This window comes from Salvelinus alpinus, chromosome 11, assembly GCF_045679555.1.
Source record: "Salvelinus alpinus chromosome 11, SLU_Salpinus.1, whole genome shotgun sequence".
Classification (NCBI taxonomy): domain Eukaryota; kingdom Metazoa; phylum Chordata; class Actinopteri; order Salmoniformes; family Salmonidae; genus Salvelinus; species Salvelinus alpinus.
The window spans coordinates 25671954-25695416 of NC_092096.1; the positions used below are offsets into that span (position 1 = coordinate 25671954).

Here is a 23463-nt window from a genome sequence, read left to right on the forward strand (position 1 = left end):
GAGAAATGTGTGTTCTTTAGAGTTACGTTGACATTCACAAGCTGTGGTTTGGTGTTGATGAGTTTCGGTCAAGTTCAGTGCATCTCCCAATATGTTTATTTAGCCTAGGCAAAGCATGCAATCCCCAAAGCAAATTCCATGTAGAACTTTCATTGTCAACTACACAGAAGATGACTGAGTTTGGAGAGTTTTTATGTAACCTTTCTTTTTACAGGAAGTCAATGCTGAGACCAAGGTCTCTTTTGAAGACGTACCAGTCTAGCACAACAAATCACATCAAAATACAATATACACATTAAAATATACATTATTATACACAACAAATCACATCAGAATACAATATACACATTAAAATACACATTATTATACACAACAAATCACATCAAAATACAATATACACATTAAAATACACATTATTATACACAACAAATCACATCAAAATACAATATACACATTAAAATACACATTATTATACACAACAAATCACATCAAAATACAATATACACATTAAAATACACATTATTATACACAAAAAATCACATCAAAATACAATATACATATTAAAATACACATTATTATACACAACAAATCACATCAGAATACAATATACACATTAAAATGCACATTATTATACACAGCAATACACATCAAAATAAAATATAAAAATTTAAATACTCATTATTTTACACAACAATACATGAAAAGCAAAACACAGTCATAAAAGACACACATTCTTCAGTAAAAAGGTCCCCTAACAGCCGTCTGAAATGTCCTAAACAGAGGCACCTATTCCTCCAATATGAAAGTGCATTGGAGATAATTCCACATGTAAGGCAGATATACCCAACTCAGTGGAGATCGAAAGAGTTAGCCATCCCTGAGACCGGCTCTGGTATCTCGTACGTCTATAAGTTAACAATTAAGTAAGGTATGGCGGAAGTTTATCCTTATAGAATGGATGTATACTTGTAATTTTGACTATGGTTACGGTGAGGACATTGGGTCCAGTGTGTGACAGGGATGACTCCTGTGTTTTATGTATAGAGGGTTTGGTTACTGAGTGGACATTGCATTGCAGCAGTGTGTGTGGATCAGACCCAGCTGCTAAGGCTCGTCAGTCAGCCACAACGAGCAGCACTCCAGGGTCATGTTTCACCCAGGCTAACGTCTCTATGGTGTGCATGTGTGGTGCATGTGTAAAAGTCTCTGTTTGTCTGTCTGTGTGTGTGCATGGGTGTGTGTGTATCCGACTGTCTCTCTGTCAGTCTGTCTCTCTGTCAGTCTGTCTCTCTGTCTCTCTGTCTCTCTGTCAGTCTGTCTCTCTGTCAGTCTGTCAGTCTGTGTCTCTGTCAGTTTGTGTCTCTGTCAGTCTGTGTCACTGTCAGTCTGTGTCTCTGTCAGTCTGTCACTGTCAGTCTGTCTCTCTGTCAGTCTGTCAGTCTGTGTCTCTGTCAGTCTGTGTCACTGTCAGTCTGTGTCTCTGTCAGTCTGTCACTGTCAGTCTGTCTCTCTGTCAGTCTGTCAGTCTGTCAGTCTGTGTCTCTGTCAGTCTGTCTCTCTGGCATTCTGTCAGTCTGTCAGTCTGGCATTCTGTCAGTCTGTCAGTTTGTCTCTCTGTCAGTCTGTCTCTCTGTCAGTCTGTCAGTCTGTCTCTCTGTCAGTATGACAGTCTGTCTATCTGTCAGTCTGTCTATCTGTCAGTCTGTCTCTCTGTCAGTCTGTCTCTCTGTCAGTCTGTCCCTCTGTCAGTCTGTCAGTCTGTCAGTCTGTCTCTCTGTCAGTCTGTCTCTCTGTCTCTCTGTCTCTCTGTCTCTCTGTCTCTCTGTCAGTCTGTCCCTCTGTCTCTGTCAGTCTGTCTATGTGTTTGTGTCACCTATTTGTTAATTGTGTGAGCGTGAGTCTCTTGGTGTAATCTCAAACTCTTTGGTAAGCCTTAGTAATGTTGAACATTATGCTTGACTAAAGACATACCATACTAACAGTGGAGGGCAACAGACACGACCTCACCAGCCACCGTCTTTCAAAACCCAATCCATCAGTGGGTCTAATGATCCACCAATCTTTCCCTTTCAGCAAAGCTTAGTGCCTGTGTGTGTGCCTGTGTGTGCCTGTGTGTGCCTGTGTGTGCCTGTGTGTGCGTGCGTGTGCGTGCGTGCGTGTGCATGATTTCATCATAATTGAGAACAGGGACAACAATGACCCGCCTGGGGTAACAGGATAATTTAGTCCTGCATGAGTGGGCATTCTGCAGTCACGGGGGATTTGGGGTTGAACCGTTTCTGCAGTCACGGGGGGTTTAGGGTTGAACCGTTTCTGCAGTCACGGGGGGTTTAGGGTTGAACCATTTCTGCAGTCACGGGGGGTTTAAGGGTTGAACCGTTTCTGCAGTCACGGGGGGTTTAGGGTTGAACCGTTTCTGCAGTCACGGGGGGTTTAAGGGTTGAACCGTTTCTGCAGTCACGGGGGGTTTATAGGGTTGAACCGTTTCTGCAGTCACGGGGGGTTTATAGGGTTGAACCGTTTCTGCAGTCACGGGGGGTTTAGGGTTGAAGCGTTTCTGTTGTCATGGGCTGGTTAAACTACTCTCTGTGGTCTACTCCTAGTGTCAGGCGGAGAATCCAACTAATTAAATGGTTCCACATACGGTCCCTCTCCCCCTCTCTGTTTCTCTCTCTCTATATTTCTCTCTATTTCTCTCACTCTATTTCTCTCTCTCTCTCTTTCTATCCCTCCCTCTTTCTTTCTTTTTCTTTCTCTTCCTTTCTCATCTTCTCCCTCCCTCCTTCTCTCTCTCTCTCTCTCTCTAACTCTCTTTTTCTCCCTCTCTCTTGCTCCCTCTTTCTTTTGCAGCTCAAAGAAAAACAGGAATGTCATGCGGTTACTCAGAAATATATTATTTCGCCCAAGAAAGATGAGTATCACTGTAAGCTGAAATTCTATCCATTCTTATCCCAGTCATAGAAAGAGTTTGTGGTTGGGGATGTCTTGTTAGGGTGGCTGATTCATATCCTATGGTGGGTTGAGTTGACCTACGCACATCGTGTTAGAAAGTAAAGCATGAGTTGTAGATACAGATGAAGTCGGAAGTTTACATACACCTTAGCCAAATACATTTAAACTCAGTTTTTCACAATTCCTGACATTTAATCCTCGTAAGCATTCCCTGTCTTAGGTCAGTTAGGATCACCACTTTACTTTAAGAATGTGAAATGTCAGAATAATAGTAGAGAGAATGATTGATTTATTTCAGCTTTTATTTCTTTCATCACATTCCCAGTGGGTCAGAAGTTTACATACACTCAATTAGTATTTGGTAGCATTGCCTTTAAATTGTTTAACTTGGGTCAAACGTTCCGGGTAGCCTTCCACAAGCTTCCTACAATAAGTTGGGTGAATTTTGGCCCATTCCTCCTGGCAGAGCTGGAGTAACTGAGTTCTGTCCACAAATTTTCTATAGGATGAGGTCAGGGCTTTGTCATGGTCACTCCAATACCTTGACTTTGTTGTCCTTAAGCCATTTTGCCACAACTTTGGAAGTATGCTTGGGGTCATTGTCCATTTGGAAGACCCATTTGTGACCAAACTTTAACTTCCTGACTGATGTCTTGAGATGTTGCTTCAATATATCCACATAATCTTCCTCCCTCATGATGCTATCTATTTTGTGAAGTGCACCAGTCCCCCTTGCAGCAAAGCACCCCCACAACATGATGCTGCCACCTGAGGTCTTGGCTGATTTCTTTTGATCTTCCCATGATGTCAAGCAAAGAGGCACTGAGTTTGAAGGTAGGCCTTGAAATACATCCACAGGTAAACCTCCAATTGACTAAAAAGTATGTCAATTAGCCTATCAGAAGCTTCGAAAGCCATGACATCATTTTCTGGAAGTTTCCAAGCTGTTTAAAGGCACAGTCAACTTAGTGTATGTAAACTTCTGGCCCACTAGAATTGTGATACAGTGAATTATAAGTGAAATCTGTCTGTAAACAATTGTTGGAAAAATGACTTGTGTCATGCACAAAGTAGATGTCCTAACCGACTTGCCAAAACTATAGTTTGTTAGCAAGAAATGTGTGGAGCGGTTGAAAAACGAGTTTTGATGACTCCAACCTAAGTCTATGTAAACTTCCGACTTCAACTGTAGATACCGATGAACTTACTGTTTGTAGCTACTGTAGGAGAGGGGCAATAAACATGGAGTGAACATTCACTTTATGTATATCACAAAGGATGGTTACTCTCTAAGGAATAGCTACCACTATGGAGAAATCATAAAGGATGGTTACTCTCTAAGGAATAGCTACCACTGTGGAGAAATCATAAAGGATGGTTACTCTCTAAGGAATAGCTACCACTATGGAGAAATCATAAAGGATGGTTACTCTCTAAGGAATAGCTACCACTGTGGAGAAATCATAAAGGATGGTTACTCTCTAAGGAATAGCTACCACTGTGGAGAAATAATAAAGGATGGTTACTCTCTAAGGAATAGCTACCACTGTGGAGAAATCATAAAGGATGGTTACTCTCTCAGGAATAGCTACCACTGTGGAGAAATCAAGGCTATAATGATTGGTTCTGTTTTAAAGAAAAAGTGTGTCAAAACAGGCATAAGTGCAGTAGAGTGACCTCAGAATCCAACCAGGTCCATGAAATGGAGAACCAACTGAATGAAACATTCATCCACATGTTCTGTCCATTGGAACGCTTTGAAGTGTCTAAACCCGCAACAGAGTCCCTGGGTTTAGACATGAATAGTTCCTGTGTTTAAATGGTGTGTCAGTGTCACTAAGGGCGAGACACCTGTATTTCAAGTTCCTGTTTACACTCGCATCCGTTTTCAATGCCTGTCAATCGTCGTTTCGGATTAATCCATCGGTTTTGGATGTTTCTGTTATAGTAACCGTTACTGCGGCAACCTGCCACACACACCAGCAGCTGCGAAAGAGGGAGAAGAAGTGCAGAAAAAGGAGGAAGGAGAGGAGAAGCCAAGCATCAAGGCTTTTTGGCTATCCCAGGGCTTAATTAAGATAACATTAAAAAAAAATGTGTTGCTCAAAGCCTCCCCCACCTTTCCATCGAAATGCGTCCACCACCTGTGCTTGCTCTGCAGCGGAGGTTGGCGTGAGAGCACAGAAAAAACCACACCGCGCCACACACCGAGAATGGAGTGAGGGAAAGAGAGAGACAGAGAGATGGATGCCAAACCAGACTGTTGGTGTTGGGTGGGAGAAGGGCGTTTTCCTTTTCCAAAGTCTGTTATTGTTCTTTGAAAGATAAACAGGTAGCTCCCAAATCATCTGCAAGATCTGTTCAGATTTATCTTCAATCTCTTCCTCTCTCTCCACACACTCTCCGCACGCAACACACACAGACATGCACACACACATGTTCACACCCCAACCTCCCTCCCACACACACACACACACACACACACACACACACACACACACACACACACACACACACACACACACACACACACACACACACACACACACACACACACACACACACACACACACACACACACTCACACACACACACACACACACACACACACACACACACACACACACACACACACACACACACACACACACACACACACACACACACACACACACACACACACACACACACACACACACACACACACACACACACACACCACCACACACCCAAAGCACCCACAAACACACACACACACACACACACACACACACACACACACACACACACACACACACACACACACACACACACACACACACACACACACACACACACACACACACACCCCACACACACACACACACACACACACACACACACACACACACACACACACACACACACACACACACACACACACACACACACACACACACACCCCACACACACACACACACACACACACACACACACACACTAGTTTATATATCCTCGTGGGGACCTAAAATTGATGTACATTCAAAATCCTATTTTCCCTAACCCCTAATCTTAAACTTAACCCCTAAACCTAACCCTAACGCCTAAACCTAACCCCTAACCCTAATTGTAACCCAAACCCTAATTGTGACCCTAAACCTAACCCCTAAGCTTAAAATAGCCATTTTCCTCATGGGGAAAATGGTTCTCCACAAGGGAGAATTTTCCTTGTTTTACTATCCTTGTGGGGATTTCTGGGGATTTTAGGTCCCCACGAGGATAGAATAACAAGACCACACACACATATCGACATACACCCCTCCTGTCAACCCCATCCAGGAAACAGGAAGCTATGCCAACAGATCTGGGACGTCACTAGTTACCACAGCCACAATGTCAGAAAGCCCACTTACTCAACTAATCAGATGAGTGAGTATGATGACACGTATGCCGTCTCAAAAGGCCCGTCTACCTGACTAATCAGACGAGGGAAAGTTTCGCGGGAAACACCTCATTTTCGAAATGGCGTATCGAGTTCAAGTTTGAGGATCAAATAACTAAATACATTCGGGAACAGGAATTGGCAACGTCACTAAAATTCTATACCATTGAGAAACTAGTAGCTAACTGTTGCTACTCATTTACAATAAGCTAGCTAGCTAACATAAGGGATTCCATTCCAAGCACAGAGTTATTGTGTTTGATAGAGCTGCCTTTCATTCTAATAGTAATACATCATGTTATTGACCTTCAACAGATGCTCAGCCTTTGGCAGGAAAATAAATGACTCATTTGGGAGAGTAAAAGTCTCCCATTCAATGGTTTTCCATTTCAGGTTGTGGGCACAAAGACGTATGGATGCCACCAGCAGAAAGACAGACAAACAAACGCCCAAGAGAAATATGCTTCTGAAATGAACAAGAAGTCCAAAAACGGATCACTGTAATTTACTCTATACACTTTTACAACATTCCTTTCATTTGAATCATTTTGAAGTATAACTAACAATGTAATGTTCCTCAATAAAATGGAAGATGGGACCTGAAACGGGTGTCCTGACTCTGTGGTCGCTAAAGATCCCATGGTACTCATTGCAAGATTCTGTCATACCATTTGATGTGTAATGTGTATATCAAACTGTATTCCTATAATTTAATACTGTCTATAAAAGCACCATGTATGTAAATTGTATGAATAATGTACAATATATGTAACAAAATATCTGATAAAAAAACTAAAATGTAAAACAAAGTTACTTTTGTCCTTGGAAGAGAGGGGTGGATGGGCCAATAAAAGAAATAGAAATATACTATGTAAGTGGGGTTAGGGTGGAGAGTTTCCCCTTACATTATAAAGAGCTTTGGGTGTCTAGAAAAGTGCCATGTACTGTAAGGCCAATCAATTATTATTATGACATGTTTTGCTATCTTCCATAGCCTGAAGACCATGTCTTTGTACAGAGACGGAAACTGGTAGGAAATTACGAAAAGGTGGACGGCAAGGCAATGTTAAGTTAAAGTTGCAGTATGTACGTTTTTGGGCAACCTGACCAAGTTCACATAGAAATGTGAGTTGTAGATCTGTCATTCTCTTGAAAGCAAGTCCCTATTTCTATGCTTCCTATTCTTAAGTTTCATTTTTGCATTTTATACTTTTGGTTTTGTACACCAGCTTCAAACAGTGGAAAATACAAATGTTTTGGTTATTGAAAATATATTTCACAGCGGTTTAGATGGTACAATGATTCTCTACACTTGCTTGTTTAGTTACAAGCTGAAATTAGGCAAACTATTAGACATTTTGCAACAAGGAAATGGAGTGATTTCTACATATTGCAACTTTGAATTAATAAATGTAACAGGGCTGAAGTTTTCCATCTTAAATCAGCCAATTTAAAAATAAAGAAACTTCTGTGAACCTTTCTGTGAAACTGCACTTTTTACTTGCGGATAACTTGAAATTGAAAATTGAAAATCAAGATGTGTCAATTTGTTTGTCTACATGCCATTTTAAAAACAATGCAGATATTCGAGTAAACCTATTTGGGGTTAAGACAAGTAACTGTGAGTAAGTGCAAACATAATGATAGTTTGAATAGGACATCTGATTACCATTTGCATTTAGAACGGTTGGTTTTATTATTGTAGCTAATAAAAACCAAATCATTGATGGATCACAAGGTAAAAGCATGTATCTTGTCTGCCCCTGCAAGCCGGTCGGCATACGCATCATCACACTTCCTCATCTGATCGATCATTTCCCATGAACCGCCAGTATACAGGTCATCACACTCTGATTGGTCAAGTAGGCGGGCCTTCTGACTTTGTGGCTGTGGTAACTAGTGCCAACAACAGATCTGGCAGAGAGACAGGAAATTAAATGGTGAAAGGGGAAATGAAGCGATTTCAAACACAGGTAGTCTCTACTTCTGTTCCCCAGAATACCTCTCTCCCACTACCAACACTCCCCAATAAACGCTGCTATTATTCCTATAGCCTAGTGTTGCATAAGTTTATTGTGAAGTGCTTTTTTCCTGTTGGGCCTTACTTTTATGCTCGAGTCATTCAGATAAACACATATAAACATAATTGAATGTCTTGGTTATTCTGCCATTGTGCTGAGTGTAGAGGGTGTAGGCGGCTGAAAGGCCTCTCTGTTTAGAGAATGGAAAGATGAAGGGCACTCCTCCTGACAATCACACTTGTGATTTCAATTTGGATAGTTTTTTCCCCCAGAGGCTTTTAAAATAAAACAAGAGCCAGGTTATTTCCCATAATGGCGTACGATAGGGAGCGAATCATTTATTTGAATGAATCAGGAGTGTTTATCGGTTTCGAGGACGTACTTAATGTGAACACATGTCCACACGGAGAAAGAGTGCTTGAACACATGGAGAGGTGTGTGCCTGAGCAGGCACAGGTATACAGACAGACAGACAGACAGACAGACAGACAGACAGGTCTGTGGTCCAGATTCAGCCACACCTACCTGTCTTCTGTGTGTGAGGGAGAGCAGGGGAACAGAGGATGTGTATGAAGAGAAGGAGGTTTGTATAAGTGAGTGTGTGAGATGGGCAGCAGAGAAAGGATATGTGTACGCACGTGTCTGAGTGAAAGACGTTATAAGGAGTGTGTGTGTGCCTGTATGTGGTGTGTGTGTGTGTGTGTGTTTGTTCGAATGAGAGTGTGGTGGTGCAGGCGCAGTGTGTGTGTGTGTGTGTGTGTGTGTGTGTGTGTGTGTGTGTGTGTGTGTGTGTGTGTGTGTGTGTGTGTGTGTGTGTGTGTGTGTGTGTGTGTGTGTGTGTGTGTGTGTGTGTGTGTGTGTGTGTGTTTGAGAGAGGTGGGAGTGTGGTGGTGTGGGGCAGTGTGTGTGTGTGTGTGTGTTTGAGAGAGGTGGGAGTGTGGCGGTGTTGGGCAGAGTGTGTGTGTGTGTGTGGTAGAAACTGCTGAGTGGGCTCAGTGTTCCACTGGTTAATGCTGCCATTGCAGAAACACTGATTGGATTACAACTTAGTCTGGGAAGAGGAGTGTGTGTGTGCGTGCGTGCGTGCGTGTGTGTGTTTATATCTCTGTGTGTGTGTGACTGTACATCTGCTCCCTTGCATTTGTTTGAGAGAAAGGCCGTTGTGCTCTGTGTGTGCTGTGTGTGAACACGTCTCCAAACGAGCGTGTCCGTCTTTACCTCTTGGGTTCTTAGGTGTCTCGCCCCAGTTCCATCGGCCTCGCAGCCGTGGCGATCCTCAGCTACGACAAAGCCTTGCTCAGCCTACCATCCCAACTTGTCTTACTCTGAGAACACGACGTGTTGAAACATGTGGCATGTGTTTAATCTCCGGCCCATCTGGGGGAAACCTTTCGCGATGGATCTCCACGGCTGCCATTATGGAGAGAGCGTGCAAATTCCTGGCTCCAGGGTTCAACAGTCGCTCACTTTTAAAGGGCTTTTAAAGGGGCAGGAAGTGTCAGATCCAAGGCCAAAATGGCAGAGAGCATAGCTGCATACCTTTCTGTTCTGTTTTGAGATGAGCAGATCTCGTCTGCTCTTCCTATTTTTTGTCTCTGTCCATTGTCTTGGTATATCCGTCTCGCTCTCTTTATCTGTTCTCTGTCTCTCACAGTGGAGGCTGTTGAGGGGAGAACGGCTCATAATAATGGCCGGAACGGAGCAGATGGAATGGCATCAAACACCTGGGAACCATGTGTTTGATGTATTTGATATCATTCCACTAATTCTGCTCCAGTCATTACCACAAGCCTGTCCTCCCCAATTAAGGTGCCACCAACCTCCTGTGGTCTCTCATAAGTCTCCCTCTTCCATTCTCCTCTTTCACCCTCTCTTCCTCACCTTTTGTTTTTGTAGCAGAAGTTGTATTCAGGTTATCAGTTATCATCTCCATTTAAAAACCATCACAGTTCAATATGTGACTTATTTTCTTCCATCTCTTCCCTTCCTCTCTGACCAACTCTCTCCATTTTCCCCTTTACTTACTGTATGTAATAGAAGTCCACCTCTTCAAGCATTACCTTCACTGTAAAGCACTTTTCCTTGTGCTCACTATAACTTGTTTCCTGTCCGGGGGCTGTCATAGCTGATTGGTTGATTAGGAGTAAAGGGTTATCTGATAGGCTGTTGGCCCGGTGATGAAATGGGCCAGCCACTGACGATGCCTCCAGACTCTGGATCAGTCAGCCAGTCTCGGTTTGTCTACTTGATATTTCTTCTCTGGTTACATCTGCTCTAACTGTTGGAGAAGCTGTTAGATGACTGATGGACATGCATACATAGGCAGCAGCGTGCACACAGAATTGCACACAAGTACTGTATAATGACGTACCTATGAACAACACACACACACACACACACACACACATATAGACAGACAGGTTGCCATAAAGGCGATACAGACAGCACAATACCAGTACTGTAACACCAACTACTACACACACCTTGAAAGCCTCACATTCAGCCTTGAAGCAGCCCTAGTCGACCTAGATGAGCTGTGAGCTGCTTTATTGGGTGATCCACAGTCGCCCCTCATCCCGCTCTCTTCCCCTCCTCATCCCATTGGGAATACCATGGAACACTTGATACAGAGCGATGTTGACACAGACGAGAGGATCATTGACACCCCCCACCCCCTCTCTTCTCCCTCTCCTCTCTATACACACAGATGTCCACGATCTTACCCACAATACCCAGGGAGAGTGGGCGCAGATGGCTTCTCTGGGGTTAAGGTTCCAAGTGGCATCCTATTCCCGACATAGTACACTACTGACGACTAGGACCCATAGAGCCCTGGTCAAAAGTAGTGCACTATGTAGGGTTAATAGTGTGCCATTTAGTGCGATATTCTAGCCGCCCATCAATCAGGGCTCAGAGGAGATGGCAGTCCAGACTGCCAGTGGGGACGGTGATGGAAGAGCTAGCGTGATGCATGGTGCTGAGACATGGGTTTTTAATGTACCTGTAATTTCTGTACAGGCCATATGTCTACAGTATGTCCCGGTGTGTCTGACACAAGGAGTGTAGTCTGAATGGAAGCAGATACGAAGTAGGGCAGAATCCGACCCCCGAAAAACTGTTAGAGACGCATCAATTATGTTATCATCATGCTCACTTATCTTAATCATTCTTTTAGATTTTCTAGGAACGTTTTTCGACCAGGTTGTTTGGTTGAGTAGCAATTCTGATTTGTATTGAGGAACCAGAGGCAAAAACATAGCAGCACTGTTGTCTTCTGAGTTGGTTATTTTAGTTGGTGTAATGAAGGCTGGCTCTGCTTTATCTCAGCAGTCTCAACATGCTGTTACTACTTTCAGAGGTTTTGTCTCAGGTTGGGGGATGTTTAGTTGACCTGACAGGTTGATAGGAACTTACTGTCCTGCCTCCACCTGCTGTTAATGCAGGTGCCTCTGCACACACTGTACTACACTTCTTAACTGACCACACACAGCCCTGCCCCGAAAGCCTATAAAAGATTCAGACAATCACATGCTTGGGCAGCTTTTGCGCCATGCTGAGATTGGGTCACGCAGTGTCCACCTTAGAGGCCTGACGTCATGCCTGACCAGATCTGTGTGACATCCCAAAGGGCAGTTTTGGTGAACCTTTTTAGAAGTGTCTAGCTTGAGAAATCTGAACTCCCAGAACTTAAATTCTTCATCTGTCTATGTCACTTTACCAGGAACACAGTCATACAATACTCTGTTGTGCCACAATTCATTTGCTGTTGGTTATAACCGTAACATTGACTACCGACACCGACATGCAGCGTATCTAAATTGAAGCTCTTTAGATATTTTTGTCTGTCTATTCTAGGGTTGTTTAATTCCTGTACCTTTCCCAAAACGCTCTGTATTTCCCAGAAATCCTGGTTGGGAGGTGTCTGGAATTACGAGAGAATAAGCTGGAAATCCAGGAATCCTCCAACCATGATTTCTGGAAAAGCAGGGAATTTGGGGAAAATGACTGGAACTGTTTAACCCTTGTCTGTCTGTCTACACACCCATCCATTCATCCATCTGTCCACCTTTCTTCCTCTTCCATCCATCCGTCTGTCTATCTGCTTTAGACTCACCATGCTCTGTCCTCTGTGTGTGTTTCAGAGATGGTAGAATCCAGTAACCTCATCACTTTCAACGGCCTCACCAACAGCTCCGGCTACGACACCTTCCTATTGGACGAGGAGAGAGGAAGACTGTTGGTGGGTGCCGAGGACCACGTCTTCTCCTTCGACTTGGTCAATCTCAACAGAGAGCACAAACAGGTAAGAGTCCTACTCTTTGACCGCACACAAGTTCAACATTATGAAGAAACCACAATGACCACACGGACCACACAAAACCAACATTTGCTCTATGGGTCTTGCATCAATGCAGACATACAATGGACCGCTTATTCTCAATTTTTCCAGTAAAAGGCACATATACATGAAATAAAATAAACCCACTTTTAAAGAGTGGATATTGATTCAGACAGGAGGTCCAGTGTATAGGCAAGCCGTCCATTTAGTAACTGCCAATGAAAACACATAATAGCAAATCTATGGAGCTATGGAAGGGACCTCACTGCCAAATCAAACTCTGAGAGAAGAAGACTTGGACCGCATTTCCCATAAATACTGAAAGCTGAAAGCTGTCTGAACTTTCCTGTGGTGATCTGTATGAATAATTAGCAAAAGGAAGTGAGGATGATTGAGTAATTAGAATGCACTCAGCTGTATATGGCAGAGCTATGTATAAACATGTTTTTCATTGGGATGATGTTCCTCTGTGCAGATGGTTGGGGGACAGGAATATAATTGAATAAATGTAATTAAACAAGTTGGCAGGCCGGATTCCATTTGACTAGATCTGCTGTACGGCATGATCAGGATTTAGGTTCACGTTATATCCAAACCTACCCTAATTGGAAGTTTGGATCTCGGAGTGCAGAGGTCATGCTCATTGACTAGTGAGCACAGAGTATGATGCTGATTGGCTAGTGAACATAGTGTGTTCAAATGAAAAACCATCTTTGATTGAGTAGCAGCCCTTTGTTATTCGAGACGCACTCCTGCTCCTCTCTCCATCTCTCTGGAGTCCATTACTGTGATTTCCTCCCTCCATCCCTTTCTCTCCATCTCTCTGTCTCTTTTGCCAGACAGGCCTGTTTATAATTCCATCAGTCCACCTGGAACAGGTTATAGGAGAGTTAAGAGTCTTTTTTATCTGATTCTGACAGCTATCACAGACGTGGAGATTGATGTGAACAAGAAGCACTGAGGCACTGGAGAAACTACAAAGGCGCTTAGACGCTGAAATACACACACACACACACACACACACACACACACACACACACACACACACACACACACACACACACACACACACACACACACACACACACACACACACACACACACACACACACACACACACACACACACACACACACACACACACACACACACTGTATGCATTGCAGAGGCTATTTAAATATAAGAGAATTACATAATTATTTTGGGCCCTTGGCGCGGATGTGTTTTCCCTATTCAGATCTTTGATAATGCAGAGAAAGATAAGTGGAAAAGTGGTGATTTAGCAAATCTAATGCAATTACCCAGATGTGCACTGCAGGTCCCCTTGGTCTGACAGAACAGCTCAGCTGATCCTGACGAGAGATACGCTAGAAGGATGTGTGTGTGTGCCCGCATATGGTGTGTTTGTGTGTGTGTGTGTGTGTGTGTGTGTGTGTGTGTGTGTGTGTGTGTGTGTGTGTGTGTGTGTGTGTGTGTGTGTGTGTGTGTGTGTGTGTGTGTGTGTGTGTGTGTGTGTGTGTGTGTGTGTGTGTGTGTGTGTGTGTGTGTGTGTGCCCACATGGTGTGTGTGTGTGTTTGCTAACCTGCTATGTGTGGTGTTTTTTCTAGTGCCATGAGCATACCATGTGTGGGTGTTTACACATGTTCTAGCACCTACCTGCATTCTGGTACCTGCACTTCTATGACTTGTTGTACTCCTCAACCTTCATGCGTGTGGATGATTATTCCAGCTCTTATTACGAGTCCGGCCCCAGCACACAATCTGTTTTTATAATTCAGGGGACACTGGCGGGACACACACGATCTGTTTTTATAATTCAGGGGACACTGGCGGGACACACACACACAATCTGTTTTTATAATTCAGGGGACACTGGCGGGACACACACAATCTGTTTTTATAATTCAGGGGACACTGGCGGGACACACACGATCTGTTTTTATAATTCAGGGGACACTGGCGGGACACACACAATCTGTTTTTATAATTCAGGGGACACTGGCGGGACACACACACACAATCTGTTTTATAATTCAGGGGACACTGGCGGGACACACACAATCTGTTTTTATAATTCAGGGGACACTGGCGGGACACACACAATCTGTTTTTATAATTCAGGGGACACTGGCGGGACACACACACACGAATGTGACAGATGGTAAAACCATAAGGACCAGCATCTTTAATTGAACGTCGTAAATGACCCTCCAAAGGGCCTCAGGAGTGCTCTGGTTATTTAACTTTCAGGAGTGTAAAGCTAAGCTTACACAGGGGGTTCCCAAATGTTTTTAAACCTGGGTCCACCTAAAGATTTGGGGGGGAATTAATTTTGACCCAGTAAGTGAATAAGACTAGGCCTAATGTTGCTAGCTAGGAGCCAGTCTAAACTGGTAGTGACTTACACTGTGCTCCCTTTAAAGCTATCTGTCTCTCTTACTTCATGGTTCAAAACTCACTTCCCTTCAGCATAACAAGGTAGCAAGCTACGTGCAACACTTAGCATACTCATCCAGAGGTTCTGACACTTTGGTGCAATGGCAAATGTGTTGGACTATCGTTTGCATGACCCTGGGTTAAATTCCTGGTTCGACTGCCCCCTGAATGGACCCCAGAATACTATTGTGCACTCCCTCTCTCTGGTTTTATATGATGACTCACTCTCTCTGTTCGTATGACACATTCTCTCCTCTGTTCCTTAGTATACCACTCCCTCACTTTTAAATTATTGTATTTATTACATTTTTATTTAACCTTTATTTAACTAGGCAAGTCAGTTAAGAACAAATTCTTATTTACAATGACGAAAAAACAAAAAATACATACAATATAAATATAGGACAAAACACACATCACAACAAGAGAGACAACACAACACCACATAAAGAGAGACCTAAGACAACAACATAGCAAAGCAGCAACACATGACAACACAGCATGGTAGCAACACAACATGACAACAACATGGTAGCAACACAACACGGTAGCAGAACAAAACATGGTACAAACATTATTAGGCACAGTCAACAGCACAAAGGGCAAAAAGGTAGAGACAACAATACATCACACAAAGCAGCCACAACTGTCAGTAAGAGTGTCCATGATTGTATCTTCGAATGAAGAGATTGAGATAAAACTCAATGATGTTGTTGTTTATAATCTTTCTCAATGACACATTCTCTGTTCCGTATTATAACACTCCCTCTCTCCTCCTCTCCATAGATCGCATGGCCAGCCACGCCCTCAAAGCGTGACGAGTGCAAGTGGGCGGGGAAAGACCTCGGGGTAAGTTCTGCGAGTCACCTTATAACCACTTATGTCACTCTTATGTAGCCTGACACAATAGATTGATACATGTGGTGTATGTTACCTGCAGGCTATACTTTAACTTGTCTACACACAGCTTATGCAGGGGAATGTAACTAGCATGTCTGACATGCTGTTAGTGTGTTACCAATAGCAACCTACGTAACTAGCATGTCTGACATGCTGTTAGTGTGTTACCATTAGCAACCTACGTAACTAGCATGTCTGACATACTGTTAGTGTGTTACCATTAGTAACCTACGTAACTAGCATGTCTGACATGCTGTTAGTGTGTTACCATTAGCAACCTACGCAACTAGCATGTCTGACATGCTGTTAGTGTGTTACCATTAGCAACCTACGTAACTAGCACGTCTGACATGCTGTTAGTGTGTTTCCATTAGCAACCTACGTAACTAGCATGTCTGACATGCTGTTAGTGTGTTACCATTAGCAACCTACGTAACTAGCACGTCTGACATGCTATTAGTGTGTTACCATTAGCAACCTACGTAACTAGCATGTCTGACATGCTGTTAGTGTGTTACCATTAGCAACCTACGTAACTAGTATGTCTGACATGCTGTTAGTGTGTTACCATTAGCAACCTACGTAAATAGCACGTCTGACATGCTGTTAGTGTTTTACCATTAGCAACCTACGTAACTAGCACATCTGACATGCTGTTAGTGTGTTACCATTAGCAACCTACGTAACTAGCACGTCTGACATGCTGTTAGTGTGTTTCCATTAGCAACCTACGTAACTAGCATGTCTGACATGCTGTTAGTGTGTTACCATTAGCAACCTACGTAACTAGCACGTCTGACATGCTGTTAGTGTGTTACCATTAGCAACCTACGTAACTAGCGCGTCTGACATGCTGTTAGTGTGTTACCATTAGCAACCTACGTAACTAGCACGTCTGACATGCTGTTAGTGTGTTACCATTAGCAACCTACGTAACTAGCACGTCTGACATGCTGTTAGTGTGTTACTATTAGCAACCTACGTAACTAGCATGTCTGACATGCTGTTAGTGTGTTACCATTGGTAACCTACGTAACTAGCATGTCTGACATGCTGTTAGTGTGTTACCATTAGCAACCCATGTAACTAGCTTGTCTGGTATGTTGTTAGTGTGTTACCTGCAACATGAATAACCTATAATAACCTAACATTAATAATTAATAACCATTAATAACCTGCAACATTAATAATAATATTTTTCCACATCGTTTCAACGTCGTCAGATGGAAACATTTAGAAGATGTTTGTTGTGGAAATGATGTGGAAGCAGCATTATAGCAACATTGATCCAAACTAGCATAGCTGTCGTTGCTAGTAGTTTCCATGACCTTGTGGTCCCCTGGAAGCGTTCCTTCCCCACTGTGTGTGTTTGTTGGTTCAGAGAGTACACAACGCTCCTCTCGCTGTTGGCCTGTTGGCACGGTGGCAAGAACGCAGTACATCACATCACTCTGTTTATTTATCTACCAATGTTCTGCATGCACAGCTGAACTCAGTGTGTGTGTCTGTGTGTGTGTTTGAGAGAGAGATGAAGTGAGTGTGTGTGGGTGTGCCGTCTGATTGTGTGCGTTATCTCAGAGAGAGAGAGAGAGAGACAGTGTGTGTGTTACTTATCAGATTGTGTGTGTTATCTCATGTGGGGTTTACACACAACCCTCGTGTCGTATCTGCTTCTAATTTCATGGCTGAGTGTACATGCAGTGGACTGGAGGGGGCTCTAGGATTATGTGGGATTACGTAGTTCAGTCCATAAATCACAGAGGTTCCACTGTGTCATAGTCTGTGGCAGGTTTTTGGGTTATAAACACAGCACTGCCCAAACACAGATACATACAGACATTCCTGCTGTACACATGACCAGATACACACACGTGTACTCTATAACACACACACACACACACACAGATGCATGCGCACATTAACACACACACATTGATGAGGCATTTGCATGCTGCAAAAAAATTTACTCTAGAAAATGAGGCGATGAAAGCTGCGTTTTTGTGGGCACGAATGCTTGATTAGGACATTACAAAAGCATTCCTAGCTCCTAAGTGTTGAATTTCTCCACTCAATTTGGAGCCCTGGAACAAATGCAACAGTACAGCACTCTCTGCCCAAATGTCTTACTGGTGATTCACTGGGCTTCGTACAATATGACTCAGTAGGTTTGGTATGATTCAGTCAGGAATGTGACTCATTTGATTCAGTTATGGATTATTGCCCAATCCCATAGCCCATTATTGCCCAATCCCATAGCCCATAGCCCCTCTCTGAGAGAGTTGATTATAGCGATGAGGGATCGATACAGTTACATATCGTGATATTATTGTTGGACGATATTATATTGATATTTGAACTCAGTTGCCAGAGAGGAGGAAATTGCTCAGAGATTTCATCATGAGGCCAAGAGTGACTTTAAAACAGTTCGAGTTTAATAGGAGAAAACTGAGGATGGATCAATAACATTGTAGTTATTCCACAATACTAAGCTAATTGACAGAGTGAAAACAAGGAAGCCTGTACAGAATAAAAAATATTCCAAAACATACATCCTGTTTGCAACAAGGCACTAAAGTTATACTGAAAAGAATGTGGCAAAGCAATTCACTTTTTGTGAACGGAATGCAGCTAAGCACAGGTAAAATCCTAGAAGAAAATTTGGTTCTGTCTGGGAGATGAATTCACCTTTCAGCAGGACAATAACCTAACACACAAGGCCAAATGTTCCTGAGTTGCCGAGATACAGTTTTGACTTAAATCAACTTGAAAATCTATGGCAAGACCTGAAAACGGTTGTCTAGCAATGATCAACAACTAATTTGACAGAGCTTAAAGAATTTTGAAAAAGATAATGGGCAAATGTTGCACAATCCAGGAGTAGAAAGCTCTTAGAGACTTACCAAGATAGATTCACAGCTGTAATCAATGCTAAAGGTGCTACTACAAAGTATTGACTCAGGGGTGTGAATACTTATGTAAATTAGATATTTCTTAATTTTATTTTCAATACATTTGCAAAAAATCTAAAAATATGTTTTAACTTGGGGTTCATTATGTGGTATTGTGTCAATTTAATCAATTTTGAATTCAGGCTATTACACATCAAAATGTGAAGTCAAGGGGTATAAATACTTCCTGAAGGCAAAATGTTTCGAACATCAAATAAAATCAGAGTATCGAATCACAATACATATAGAATCACAATACTTATAGAATCACAATACATATGTAATCACACTACTTTTAGAATCACAATACATATAGAATCACAATACTTATAGAATCACAATACATATGTAATCACACTACTTTTAGAATCACAATACATATAGAATCACAATACATATAGAATCACAATACTTATAGAATCACAATACATATGTAATCACACTACTTATAGAATCACAATACATATAGAATCACACTACATATAGAATCACACTACATATATAATCACAATACATATGTAATCACAATACATGTAGAATCACAATACATATAGAATCACAATACATATAGAATCACAATACTTATAGAATCACACTACATATAATTTCAGCACCTAAATATTGTGATAATATCATATTGTGAGGTCCTTGGAAATTCCCAGCCCTAACAGACAAGTGATGCAGAACATGTTGAATGGTTCAACACAGTGCAGAGTGAGTAATGATTCTCATTTAGTCCAGAAGTTATAGTTTTATCTGCAGACTGTTGCATGTTAGGTTCACTGTGTGCTCTCAAAACACAGTCAACCATCTACCTTAAACAAAGCTGCCTACTAATTCCCCCTTCTTTCAAGGGAAAGTAATCAGTTATTCCCAATAATGACCCTTCTCTCCACAGAGGATGCAGTGGTATTCAGGTAACGACACAGTTTGTGTGTAGAGAAGTCATTTTTCACCTAGAGAATTGCAGAGTAGCATGTCTGACTAGGCTGAGTAAATGTCTGTCAGAGCCTTGGCACACACACAACATGCACTCAATATTACACACACACACACACACACACACACACACACACACACACACACACACACACACACACACACACACACACACACACACACACACACACACACACACACACACACACACACACACACACACACACACACACACACACACACACACACACACACACACACACACACACACACACACACAAACACTCGCACACACAGAGACACAAAATGCCTGGCTGGAAATTAGTCTAACGACCATGAGAAAACCTAAACATCTCTGTCTGTCAGTAAGATAATTAATGAGACAGTTTACAATGTATATAATAGCAATGTGAGAATGATGGAGGAAGACATTGCTTCTTCCATTGCCCTGTTGTTGCCCGAACGTTGCCGGAATGTTAGGAAGCCCATAAGGTAAAGTCATTAAGAAGACGTTGACACAAGTAACCCTTGTAACGGTCATGGTTGTGAACCATATAAGGTGGAGCATATCCGGGTTTAGAGGTTGTTGGTTTGGTCTAACCACAGAAATACTGGTTGGACACTGGAAATGTTGTTGTGACTATGGGTTATTGATAATATCCTCTGCTGGGGTGACCTGTTGGTGTGACTATGGGTTAGTGATAATATCCTCTCCTGGGGTGACCTATTGTTGTGACTATGGGTTAGTGATAATATCCTCTGCTGGGGTGACCTGTTGGTGTGACTATGGGTTAGTGATAATATCCTCTGCTGGGGTGACCTGTTGTTGTGACTATGGGTTAGTGATAATATCCTCTGCTGGGGTGACCTGTTGTTGTGACTATGGGTTAGGGATAATATCCTCTGCTGGGGTGACCTGTTGTTGTGACTATGGGTTAGTGATAATATCCTCTCCTGGGGTGACCTATTGTTGTGACTATGGGTTAGTGATAATATCCTCTCCTGGGGTGACCTGTTGTCGTGACTATGGGTTAGTGATAATATCCTCTGCTGGGGTGACCTGTTGGTGTGACTATGGGTTAGTGATAATATCCTCTGCTGGGGTGACCTGTTGGTGTGACTATGGGTTAGTGATAATATCCTCTGCTGGGGTGACCTGTTGTTGTGACTATGGGTTAGGGATAATATCCTCTGCTGGGGTGACCTGTTGTTGTGACTATGGGTTAGTGATAATATCCTGGGGTGACCTGTTGTTGTGACTATGGGTTAGTGATAATATCCTCTCCTGGGGTGACCTGTTGTCGTGACTATGGGTTAGTGATAATATCCTCTGCTGGGGTGACCTGTTGGTGTGACTATGGGTTAGTGATAATATCCTGGGTTGACCTGTTGTTGTGACTATGGGTTAGTGATAATATCCTGGGTTGACCTGTTGTTGTGACTATGGGTTAGTGATAATATCCTGGGTTGACCTGTTGTTGTGACTATGGGTTAGTGATAATATCCTGGGGTGACCTGTTGTTGTGACTATAGGTTAGTGATAATATCCTGGGTTGACCTGTTGTTGTGACTATGGGTTAGTGATAATATCCTGGGTTGACCTGTTGTTGTGACTATGGGTTAGTGATAATATCCTGGGTTGACCTGTTGTTGTGACTATGGGTTAGTGATAATATCCTGGGTTGACCTGTTGTTGTGACTATGGGTTAGTGATAATATCCTGGGGTGACCTGTTGTTGTGACTATGGGTTAGTGATAATATCCTGGGTTGACCTGTTGTTGTGACTATGGGTTAGTGATAATATCCTCTCCTGGGGTGACCTGTTGTCGTGACTATGGGTTAGTGATAATATCCTCTGCTGGGGTGACCTGTTGGTGTGACTATGGGTTAGTGATAATATCCTGGGTTGACCTGTTGTTGTGACTATGGGTTAGTGATAATATCCTGGGTTGACCTGTTGTTGTGACTATGGGTTAGTGATAATATCCTGGGTTGACCTGTTGTTGTGACTATGGGTTAGCGATAATATCCTGGGTTGACCTGTTGTTGTGACTATGGGTTAGTGATAATATCCTGGGTTGACCTGTTGTTGTGACTATGGGTTAGTGATAATATCCTGGGGTGACCTGTTGTTGTGACTATGGGTTAGCGATAATATCCTGGGGTGACCTGTTGTTGTGACTATGGGTTAGTGATAATATCCTGGGGTGACCTGTTGTTGTGACTATGGGTTAGTGATAATATCCTGGGGTGACCTGTTGTTGTGACTATGGGTTAGCGATAATATCCTGGGTTGACCTGTTGTTGTGACTATGGGTTAGTGATAATATCCTGGGTTGACCTGTTGTTGTGACTATGGGTTAGTGATAATATCCTGGGTTGACCTGTTGTTGTGACTAGGGGTTAGCGATAATATCCTGGGTTGACCTGTTGTTGTGACTATGGGTTAGCGATAATATCCTGGGTTGACCTGTTGTTGTGACTATAGGTTAGCGATAATATCCTGGGGTGACCTGTTGTTGTGACTATGGGTTAGCGATAATATCCTGGGTTGACCTGTTGTTGTGACTAGGGGTTAGTGATAATATCCTGGGGTGACCTGTTGTTGTGACTATGGGTTAGTGATAATATCCTGGGGTGACCTGTTGTTGTGACTATGGGTTAGCGATAATATCCTGGGGTGACCTGTTGTTGTGACTATGGGTTAGCGATAATATCCTGGGTTGACCTGTTGTTGTGACTAGGGGTTAGTGATAATATCCTGCGGTGACCTGTTGTTGTGACTATGGGTTAGTGATAATATCCTGGGGTGACCTGTTGTTGTGACTATGGGTTAGTGATAATATCCTCTCCTGGGGTGACCTGTTGTCGTGACTATGGGTTAGTGATAATATCCTGGGGTGACCTGTTGTTGTGACTATGGGTTAGTGATAATATCCTCTCCTGGGGTGACCTGTTGTTGTGACTATGGGTTAGTGATAATATCCTCTCCTGGGGTGACCTGTTGTTGTGACTATGGGTTAGTGATAATATCCTGGGTTGACCTGTTGTTGTGACTATGGGTTAGTGATAATATCCTGGGTTGACCTGTTGTTGTGACTATGGGTTAGTGATAATATCCTGGGTTGACCTGTTGTTGTGACTATGGGTTAGTGATAATATCCTGGGGTGACCTGTTGTTGTGACTATAGGTTAGTGATAATATCCTGGGGTGACCTGTTGTTGTGACTATGGGTTAGTGATAATATCCTGGGTTGACCTGTTGTTGTGACTATAGGTTAGTGATAATATCCTGGGGTGACCTGTTGTTGTGACTATGGGTTAGTGATAATATCCTGGGTTGACCTGTTGTTGTGACTATGGGTTAGTGATAATATCCTGGGTTGACCTGTTGTTGTGACTATAGGTTAGTGATAATATCCTGGGGTGACCTGTTGTTGTGACTATGGGTTAGTGATAATATCCTGGGTTGACCTGTTGTTGTGACTATGGGTTAGCGATAATA

General features: G+C 42.8%; 1 protein-coding gene across 1 annotated transcript in view; it reads left to right on the forward strand.

Moving 5' to 3' along the window:
• sema3aa (sema domain, immunoglobulin domain (Ig), short basic domain, secreted, (semaphorin) 3Aa) overlaps positions 1 to 23463 on the forward strand; it is a 60777-nt gene that overhangs the window by 9999 nt on the left and 27315 nt on the right. The window contains exons 2-3 of the mRNA XM_071332216.1: positions 12537 to 12697; positions 15957 to 16019. Coding sequence (XP_071188317.1) covers positions 12537 to 12697; positions 15957 to 16019 — 224 coding nt within the window. The remainder of the gene's footprint in view (positions 1 to 12536; positions 12698 to 15956; positions 16020 to 23463) is intronic.